An 11,378-nucleotide genomic window follows, 5' to 3' on the forward strand; every position below is an offset into this window, starting at 1 on the left:
GCGAAAACATGTAAACCACTAAACATATGTCATTGGAAAAATGTGGAACAGGAAAAAATGTGAGGGGCCTCCCAAAAGGCTAGAAACGGCCCTGGGAGCAGCTTTTACTGACTGCTGCCTAACAGCTCCTAGGACCCAGGCTCAGTTCTGGGCTGGGTGTGCGCCTGTGTAGAATTTGCATGTTCTCCCTGTGTTAGGTTTCTTTCTGGGTGATCCGCCTCCCACTTCCCAAAGACATGTTGCTGATTGATTGGTTTCTCCAAATTGCCCTAATGAATAATAATGAATCCTTATTAATCCTGATTCAACCCCAGAAAACGAAATGTACAGGGTGATAAACAGAAAATAACGCAATCATACAGTGTCAATATAGAATGCAATATAGAATATAGGTGCATGCCAAGCACGGTAACAAAACATCTATATTTGTAATCCAGTGAGCTCAATTACGTTATTGAAATAATTATAATTATTGCTAACATTGGTGTCAAGCGTCATAGGGAAATGTCAAGGGAACAAACCCACAATGGGGTTCAAATGAGGTAGCAATAATTTGTAATGTGAAACGGATAATGTAAGGTATTGGGAAATGACATATTATCTGTTTGGTTTCTGAATACTGTAATGAACCTAAAAACGTGTGCATTTCAATTTGAACGTTTGATTTCGCAAACCACAACCAAATGCACAGATGCCGCATCGACACGCCGGGAGAGAGGGGTGACAGTCCAACGCGTGGTCGGCTGTTATTGGCTGAAAGCGTCTGTCGCTCTTCCACTCCTCCCCGTTGATTGGCTCTGTTCGCTGGCACATCCCTACTCAGTCGGCAGCCAATGCGCAGCAGACATCTGTTGTGATCCGAGAGGAGCTGCCTTTCTCCCGAGGAAGCAGCGGCGGAGAGCAGGCTCACAGGAGGGGGAGTCACAGAGGGGACAGGCGGAGAAAATTGGAAATATAATTATTTACAAAACAAATTGATATCGTGTATAGTGTAGTTACAATCAAACGGCATTTCCCCAATATGAAATTCTTGGTGTTGGCGGCCTTAATGGCTGCATCTTGCGCTGAGCCTGTCGTTTATTTTCGGGAGCAATTTGATGATGAGGGTAAGTTAAAACTGGCAAAGGGTTAGGATGCATTATTATTTTATTTTCAGCTCCGTCTTATCCCTGGACAATAATAATAATAATAATAATAATAATAATAATAATAAAGGGCATCTGTTTGTTCCATTAATCGGTTAAATGGAGGGATGTCGATCATTTAGGATAGATTTTTGTTTTAATATAAATAATTGATACATGTAAATACGTGTGTATAATAGAATGTATATATATATATATATATATATATATATATATATATGAATGATACCAAGTGTGGATTAAGACATTTGATGTAGGTAGAATTATGTTTGTTATTCCCAAGGAAAGCCTAGTTCTTTGATGTGTGTTCTAGATTGGATTTAAAACATGCATGAAACTGTAACTTTAATCTAAAAATCCACTTTGAAGTTGTTACTCCATGTATTTAAAATGCTTACAATCGCTACATATTTTGAGTGATGTCTGTGTAAGAGAAGTTCACCATATTTGTGTATTGTAGATAACTTTTAAGATGGTATGTCATGGACAGACTTAAAGTAGCGATGATCTTGCAAAAAAAATACCGACTCCTCCATGCCAGTGTCCATGGACAGGATCATTGAGGGTAGACCGACATTTTCTCTCTGATGAATGCAGAGTGAATACATAGTAAACACAATAATAATATTTAAAAAAACATGCTTCCTTTCCACGCACTTTAGACTTTATTATAAAAAATAAGTGTTGATTAAAAGCAGCGTGTGCGATGTCTATGCGCAGATGCCTGGAAGAGCCGCTGGGTGGAATCCAGACACAAGTCGGACTACGGCAAGTTCGTCCTGACAGCCGGGAAATTCTACGGTGATGCCGAGAAAGACAAAGGTAATCTGGACTTTCTTCCTTACAGTGTCTGCGTCTTCACAATGCAGTTTGCTTAATAGGAGCTAAGTAGAAAAAAAATACTTGAGTGCTCTCCAAACTCTTCTGCAATTCAGGTTGTCAATTCTGTATTGATACTGCTTTGTGAATCTCACAATGAAAATGTTCTATGATTTTTTTAACAGTTGTACAACAGGAGAAATGCGGTTTTAATACTTCCCAAAAAGGCACTGTGCAACACCAGTGTGCTTCCCCGTACACTCTGATTCAGTTTTTTGAGACAGGGTTGCTGGCTTAGTGAAGGTATGCATCTTAAGTATGACTCCTTTTAAGTACATTTTTAAGTAAAACTAATGCTCAAAAGGTAAACAAGGCAAGAAGGCATACATGTTAGGGTATATTGTCAAAAGTGTAGAATTGAGAACAAGGGCAGTAATGTGCATTGTACAGTCTGAACTAGTTAGAGCTCATCTGGATACTGTGTACAGTTCTGGGCTCCACACTTCAAGAAAGATATCGCTGCTCTAGAGGCAGTTCAGAGGAGAGCAACCAGACTTATTCCAGGTCTGAAGGGAATGTCTTATGGAGAGACTGAGGGAACTGAACCTTTTCACCCTGGAACAGCGGAGACTACGTGGGGACTTGATTCAAGTCTTCAAAATCATGAAAGGCCTTCTCTCGTTTGTAAACTTTATATTTGTATGTTCTATATTAGCGCTGTATTAGGCTGCTGTTCTCAAACAGGTGCTGAAACTGTCTAGGTAATATCTGGTTTTCAGATCTGTAGTTCATTATGCGTGTTGCAGTCTGATTTTGTAAGGAAAGCAATTTTTTGTGTAGTCCTGAAATTATGTATCCTTCTTGCTTAAAAGGAACCAAACGGATACGTTTACAAAAATCATACTCCAGTATTGACACATTAAATTGAAAAGGCAACATACCCCCCCACCCTAAAGAGTTTCGTAACATTACCTGCAGCTCTTTAGAAATATAATGTTGGAAGCTTAGATCCCGAAGGATCGGTCCCTCTAGTTATTAGTGTCTTTGAGAGGAAGGGAAATTCCTTTGTGATGCACATTATAATATGTATTTGCAGTATCTGTGCTAATCTATAGTAGTGGATTTCTCTCTTCCCACAACTCAGCTACTTGTAGCACTGTAATTGGAAGTTTCCTTTTGCTTAATTTTATTTTTGCTTGCTGTTCTAATGAGACCCACTGTGTTTGGTGGAGGGAGAAATGTGCAAGCAAATTGCTGTAACCATTAGTTCATCAAGTGGAGCCAGCTAGAAACAGTTTATACCTCAGACTTGTATATATTTTTTAAAGTATCCCAATATTATATGGAAATTCACTTTACATCCTGTTTTTGTTTCTTTCTTCCCCCTTGATGACAACTTCAGGTCTGCAGACCAGTCAGGATGCCAAGTTCTACTCTCTGTCATCACGGTTTGAATCGTTCAGCAATGAGGGGCAGACATTGGTGCTTCAGTTCACAGTAAAACATGAGCAAAGCATCGACTGTGGAGGTGGTTACATCAAAGTGTTCCCAGCAGATCTCAACCAGGAGGATATGCATGGGGACTCCAACTATAACCTAATGTTTGGTAAGTGACCTTCTCCCTGTGACCTGGTTGCCACCTTGTTAAAATGGTTTCTCTTTATTAAAAAAAAAAAAGTTAGATTGTCAGTTATAATTCAGTTTCCAATTACAGAGGCATCCTTAGGTGGTGATCTAATTAATGATGTATTATGCAGCTGATATTACTGTTTCGGATATTTAAATTAGTTTGAATATGTGCATGTTGATGGCTTTTATTCATACATACTAGACTTCATAACGTATTTCCTCAAACCAGTGGCACCACAAATAGTTTTTCTGCTGGTTTGCTTAAAGGGAAACTAGCATGGTTCCTAAAATTATCGTTTTATGCAATTTGTGTATGTATGTTTGTATATACACTACCGGTCAAAAGTTATAGAACACCTCAATTTTTCTAGTTTTTATTGAAATCTACTTAGCTTAATGTCTCAGTGTACTCTGAAATTAAAACAGAACAAATAAACAATCGGAGATAAAGATAAACTTTACCCCTTAAGCTGACAAACCCCTCTGGTACCCTTATAAGGGCACCACATCTGTGTGCTTCTCTTTAATCCCATGTGTACTCTTCACTGTTGTTTGCTAAGTGTTTGGTATCCCATGAAAGCTGAGACTCTCAGCTTTCTAATGATATGAAGCATCCTCTGATGTGAAACATTTTTTTTTTACCTCCCTTGCGTTTAATGAAACAATGGAATAGCTGTGTAGTAGTCTTGGTGCCAGGATTTATATTATAAATTATGGCCCAGCATGCATTCACTGCAATGTAGCTGTTAATTTACCTGATGTTAACTTCTGTCTCACAGGTCCTGATATCTGTGGTCCTGGCACCAAAAAAGTTCATGTTATCTTTAATTACAAAGGAAAGAACCACTTAATCAACAAAGACATTCGATGCAAGGTAAAGGGAGTTTTTGTGTTCTAGCTACTGATCCTAACCTGAGGTTTTAATTGAATTGAATCCCTGTTTAAAAAAACATTAACATTTAGTTTTTTTTGCCACTTTGCCACAAGGCAATGTGTAGACAGAATGGTATATGTTGTTAAAATGGAAACTGGTACAATAATGCCGTTATAGCAGCTAACAAGGCTTCAGGGATCACTTGAAGGCGTGAAGCACAATTCATTGCATGTCCCAAAATGTAATGGGTAGGATTGTTAATAGCAGATTACATAATACCCTGAGACCTTTAACATTGGAAGCAGTTGGAACATTTTTGTACATATATAAATTGAAGAGAAATTAAAATGTTGAAAAGTAAGACAAGTTTCTGTATTAGCCCTCACAATGTTTCGGGAATTTTCAGATTTGTTACCCTATTTTGAAACTCTTTATAGGATGATGAATACAGTCACTTGTACACACTGATTGTCCGCCCTGACAACACATATGAAGTGAAGATTGACAATAAGAAGGTAGAGTCTGGCAGCCTGGAGGAGGACTGGGATTTCCTGCCACCCAAGAAGATCAAAGACCCTGAGGCCAAGAAACCTGAGGACTGGGATGAGCGGGAGAGGATTGACGACCCTGAAGACACCAAGCCTGAGGTGGGTGTGCTGTTTCCCCCATGACAGGGATTCACCAAGCCAAAGACCTCCAGGGTTGGGTGGGTTTAAAGTCAACACAGGTTGCTGTAATAATTTCTGTGTAGAAAGCTCTTCAATTGTCCCTTTTTCTCTTATGCATGCATAGTTTTTTTTTTATACTTAAACATCAGGGATTCCCACAGAAATTTGCAAAGGCATGGTGGTGTGTTTCAGATTTCTTGACGGGGTCAGGGTGATGATGAATCATTGGCAAACCCCCATCATCCTCCCAGTCATAGTGGATGAGAGCAAGAGCACTTGTATTTAAAAATTATAATTTTTCTGCTTCACACATTTGTTTGGCCAGGTGGCAGTGATTTTCTTTTGTATATGAATGCAAGAGTTTCCTTGAGTAATGTTTGTTTTTGTATGTTTTTCTTGCCTGTAAAGGACTGGGATAAGCCTGAAAACATTCCTGATCCTGATGCCAAGAAGCCAGAGGACTGGGACGATGAAATGGATGGTGAATGGGAGCCTCCGATGATCACCAACCCTGAGTACAAGGTAGCATAGATGACCTGGGTTTTGAATACAAATTGTGTACAATCTATATTAAATCACCTCTTTTACCTCTAAAATACAAATACATTGTAAATACCCTTTGGGAGAGGTTCCTGCAGATACAAAATAGTTTTACGTTAACTATAGTGTTTGAATTATAAATTACTTTTGTTGTAGGTTTGTTTGTCTAAATAATCTATTTTCAAACTGAGGTATGCATACCTGTAATGGCGGACATCATTGTGTATGTCAATTCTGCGTATCGTTGTATATGCTTGTAGATAGGCTGAATTTCTGCAATAGTAATAATATGCAGCTTAAAGTTGAGCACCTGAAAAAAACTTGCATACGGTGGCACAGCATAGTGTTTAGAACTCTTGTGTGAAAGGTTCAATAGTAATGTAATACTAATTGTTGTGTATGTATGCTTATGCATTTTGTTGTATTGCATTATTGTACCGAGCCAGAGAGCCATATATGAGACTCCATCTCCGATGGGGGTATGCGGTGGACTATATTATTTGAAATGTGGTACGCAGCTTAAAAAGTTTGGAAATGCCCTTTGCAGAGATTGGAAATTGTCAACAATTTACTAGCTAACCAATTTTGCAAGGCAGTATTTAAAATTCAGTGTAAATTGATCTCTGCATTACCCAAACCTAGGACTTGGAAATTATCCAAAGGAAATCTGAAAAGACATATTTTGCAAACTTAACCATACTTAGCAGTTAAAAATAAACAAATGCCCATGTTAACATGGATCATGTGAGGTCTCTTGACTCCAGTGTCATTCAGTCTTTAATATTCTGGAGAACACCTTATCAGCCTGCAGTGTCTACATGACTACAAATTGTTGTCAAATTAAACTGTTAAAGACTGAAATGATTAGCCTGTTTTATTGTGTTTAAAAATAGTGTTCTGAGAATTTGGTGACATGAATGGTGAATATAAAGAAAGAGGGTTGGGCATGCTACCAAGCATTCATAATCCTAGGGTTAGATCACCTAATCCAAGTGAAAGTGGTCTTAACCAAAATATCAATTTCCAGGGTGAATGGAAGCCTCGCAAAATTGACAACCCTGACTTCAAAGGAAAGTGGGTGCACCCAGAAATTGACAACCCTGAATACACTGCTGATGCTGAAGTCTACAAGTACGAAAGCATTGGTGTCCTTGGGCTTGACTTATGGCAGGTAAGTAGCATTACTGTTTACATCTAGATCCCTCTACCAGGGCTTCTGGGAATTGTAGCGCAAGGCCGTCTGCATTGTATATATACATGTCTAAATAGATTAAAGATATTAATAACGTGTGTATGTGTATATATAGTCATTCATGGGAGGCATTTACAATTGAAATATGTGCTCCAAATTTGACAGTTATTTGTTACTGCAGCAGATTAAATTCATACATCTAGACCATAAACTAATTCAGAATGTGGCTAGAAATATGGTTCCGTTACACCGACATGGGGACTACTTCCTCTCAATGGTTTCTTGATCTCATATGTACTTAAGCTGGAAATGAAAGTTCTCCACGTGAAACTTGCCAGTATTTCAGTAGTACAACATCAAACTTCGTACTTTTGTTAAAAAATAAAAATGGTATTTCATCGCTTTATCGTGAGGAGCCGGGCAGGAAAGGTACCGACTGTCTGATGTAGCTAGAATTCTACAAAGTGGTTAAGCACAAATCAACAACAACACATTAAAAGTAAAATATTATTTTTATAGTAAAATAGTGTTTTAAATAAATAGTTTAACGTTGAAACATGCACTCTGCTTTTGTGTCTTTATGATGAGGTGTAGTTTATGTGTGATATTTTTAACATTATGTAAAAGATCATTATTTCTTCAGCAGCCCTGTTGCAAACTCAAAATGAAACTCAAACATTTTCAATTAGTCTTTTCGTTTAAGATATATATTTATATTTTGAATTCAATATTTACAGCACTAATTTGATCATATATACCGAGTCTTCTGCAGCACTGTGCCGCGGCTGTGCAATGCACTTTCTAGAGGCTCTGAGAAGCACCGCTACCCATGCTAGTTTAAATGTCTTAAAAATTACCCTTTTAAATAAGTTTTTAAGGATCTCTGTTAGTTGCAAGTTTTAAAATCCTCTTAGGCTTTTTTTTATTGCTTGCTCCCCTTTATTGGCTACCCTGCTTGTTTTCTTGCTTACTTTGTCTGTTTTAACTTGCTTGAGTGTAGCGCGCGGGTATAAGATTGTTATAAATAAAATGTATAATATGAATATTAATAATAATGTAGTTGAGGAGGTAAAGAAACATACGTAGCTTGTTTGACACATACCAGTTCAAGAAACGAAAAGGCTGTGTACTTTTAACCGATCCAAATTGTAATAATAATAATAATAATAAAAAGTGCCATGTCGTTGATGGACACTTTTCGGATGTCAGACTATAAATGCCGTGTCGGATCCAGTGCCACTGCCTGTACCAGCTGAGCTCTTCCTCCCTGTCCTCACGACTCCTGTTTTTCTCCTCAGGTGCTCATACATCATTGCGTTCCTGCACCGTGTGAGTTCAGCTCTGCACATTTTGCAGCAGACTGTCTTTTGTGCAGTGTTCAGTGTACAGTGCTCCCATACTTTAGAAGACTTTCACAGCTTTCCATGGGTGTAGCTGTAGCCGGTGCCGTCTTTAGAGGTTGTTTTTTTTTTTTTTTCGTAGCCGTGCCCCGGTAGATGAAATTCGTTGCCAGCGATTTTTAATAATCGACGTAATCGATTTCATCGATTAGTTGTTGCAGCCCTAACAGTAGTAATCATAAGGCAAATAATGTCCAATCAGCAGAGAGCAGTGTCCCGGATGTGCACGTGGATTGGCTCAGCCCTCGCTTCTCTATATCCTCTTCCTCCTTTGGAGTGTAGGGTTACCAAACACCGGAGGTAACGTCACAGTTTCCTCCGCAAAGCATTCTGGGATGCGCAAAGGACTGTGGGGGAGAGGGTGGTTCAACGTGTTTCACACATGGAACCAGAAAAGTGGGTGTGCAGGGGGAGAACAGACAGAACTATGCAACAACATTTGAATATTAATGCAGAGCTTATGTCATTTATTGTATTTAAATTTGACAAGACCTTAGGTCTTTCACATGTTTTATTGGTTTATAAGCTCTATGTTTGTCAATTGTATGAGTTATAAGCAACATTGTATTAGTTAACTTTAGTTTACTATTAAAAACGTGAATGGGGGTTTCATTTAAATGTAATGTTAGCTAGTAACAAATTTTTTTTCACGGAACACCTGTACCCATCTGGAACACCGGTTGAGAAACACTGGTCTATAGCATGTCAGGTGAAATCCGATCTTATTTCATTAAATTAAATCGCCTTCATTGGCGCCAGTTTCTGTCAACTCAATCTGTCAATCAAGCATGGTAAGGCGATCTTCATTCCACTTAAGCTAATGTCCAGTCAACTCCATTGAATTCTGTCAATTTCAGGGCCCTTTCAACTACTTTACTTCACTGTACTGCTGTAAGAGCCTGTACTCCTTAATTCACCACTCTGTTGATATGTATGATACACGTATAATCAGAGTGTTTCTTGTGTTTTCCTGTTTGATAAGGAGAGTCGCGCTCGCCCACGGACGCAGCCAGAACTCGATCAATACAGCCCTCTGATTGGCTAAATTGGCGCATTGATTCTATCCGTGCATTTCAAGTGTGATGAGTCAGTCAGTATAATGGCAAAAATCACGTGGAGAACTTTGAGATTTACCATTTTAATTATTAATTATATTATTTTTGGACACCTGATTACGGGAACAAACCTAAATGATACAGAATATGGCCTATGGACTAATCCCTGTGCACATTATGGATGAAGTGTTTTTATGTTGACTTAATTGGACTTTCTAGGTGAAAAGTGGCACAATCTTCGACAACTTCCTGATCACAAATGATTCAACATTTGCTGAAGAAGTGGGCAATGAAATGTGGGGTGCAACCAAGGTAAATCATTTAGTTCTAAGGACATCACCTGTTTTGGGGTGTACATATTGCAGTTGAGTAAGACTTGTTTTAATTAGCTGAAGGTCAGGTGGAATAGTTACAAATAATAAGGATAATATTTTATTCAGCGCTTTTCTTGCTTGTGCTTTACAGACATTTTTAACATGGTAAGAAGAAGAAAATACTGAGAAATTAAAATTATTAATACAATCACAATAAAATAAATGACTTAAAAGGAATATAAAGATGAGGTTACTCAGTTAAAATAATGAAAAGCAAGTTTAAATGTATCTTTAAAAGGGTTTTAAAAGAAGAAACTGATTTTAGCTGCTTTAATGTCTTCAGGAAGATGGCTCCAGAAGCTAGGAGCCTTAATTGGATATGGCTGGAGTGGACAGTGCTCTTATGTAAATGTCATCTGTCAGTGACTTCTATAATCCAACATTTATTACTACAGGGGAAGATTTGTTAAAATCAAAGAGTAAGGTTTGGAACATTGGCAGTATGACTTGTTAATTTCTCTTTTGTGTTTGTGTATTTTGTAATCCTTTTTGTGTAGGACCCAGAGAAGAAAATGAAGGAGAGCCAGGAGGAAGAAGAGCGAAAGAAACGTGAGGAAGATGAGAAGAAGATAAAAGAAGAAACAAAGGAGGAGGAGGAAGAGGGGGAGGAGCAGAAAGAGGTGGAGGATGATGAGGAAGAAACAGACTCTAACCTCAAAGATGAGCTGTAATCACACAAACTCAGAGACACTCTGCCTGTTAAGAGACACTTGGGGGAGGGGGGTTGGGGACCCTGCTGGACTTTGTTCACATTTTAGGCAGGCCTTGTAAGGGCTGGTCTTATCACAAAAGAAAGAACAAATCTTGGATTTTATTTTATTTTATGTTTCCCATAATCTCAACCTCCTTGTTTGAATTTCCCCCATAACGAACAAAGCAATGATCATCTGGCTGAGGCTTAGGGAATCTTGGCCAGTGTCTGCAATCAGCTTGTTGCTCTGGGTAAATCCAGTCCGTCGGCACCAGCAGAGAGCTTTGCCAGGGGAGGAGGATAGTCATTCATTCTTATGGGGTGGTGGCAGGTGGAATCAACTTGCTGTTATTTTCTTATGTTTTAAAAGACCAGTGTAATCTCTCAAACAGATAGTTTATATATAAACTGTATCATTATTGTGCCCCTTTCTTGTTTTTATATGAATTAATGCATTGTTTGCTCTAACCATTGAAATTAGTCTTCCTTTTTCTGTAATTTTGCTCTGTAACCTGTTCATTTAAAACCTCAAGATATTGCATATTTCTAAAGATCATCATTTGAAAGCCTTCCATTTACTTTTTTTTTAAACATGTTGTCCTCCCATGTCTGTCAATAGTCATATTGCACTTGAGTGAATGTTGTAAACGGTCATCTGTTAACTCATCCTGCTGCTTTTACCGATGGGTCATTCGGACCTTATGTGTGGATGTTGAAAGTGCAGCTGAATAAATCCATATGGTCATTGGCTCTCCAGGATTTGTGACCTCATTTAGATGGGTTGATATTTCCAATCATTAAACTGTTTAAAACCCCTTTTAAATTAATGTTATTTATTTTTTTCAATCTATGAACTGATTCCTACAGATACTGAACATTTGTTTGTAGGATTGTCCTGCTTGGCCTGTGATCAGTGGTTGTAGTTAACTACGCAAATCCGAATTGAAGATAATCTATGCCTTTTTTTTTTTTTTTTTTTTTTTTTGAGAAA

General features: G+C 38.2%; 1 protein-coding gene across 1 annotated transcript; it reads left to right on the forward strand.

The window, feature by feature from the left end:
- Positions 1–887: 887 nt before the first annotated feature.
- On the forward strand, positions 888–11,378 carry LOC136714334 (calreticulin). The gene is made up of 9 exons (XM_066691769.1): positions 888–1,106; positions 1,866–1,967; positions 3,367–3,570; positions 4,373–4,467; positions 4,905–5,114; positions 5,544–5,657; positions 6,703–6,846; positions 9,542–9,634; positions 10,194–11,378. The coding sequence occupies exons 1-9, from the start codon at positions 1,022–1,024 to the stop codon at positions 10,365–10,367; spliced, it is 1,221 nt and encodes a 406-aa protein (XP_066547866.1). The 5' UTR covers positions 888–1,021; the 3' UTR covers positions 10,368–11,378.

The sequence above is a fragment of the Amia ocellicauda genome, chromosome 19, assembly GCF_036373705.1.
Source record: "Amia ocellicauda isolate fAmiCal2 chromosome 19, fAmiCal2.hap1, whole genome shotgun sequence".
NCBI lineage: Eukaryota > Metazoa > Chordata > Actinopteri > Amiiformes > Amiidae > Amia > Amia ocellicauda.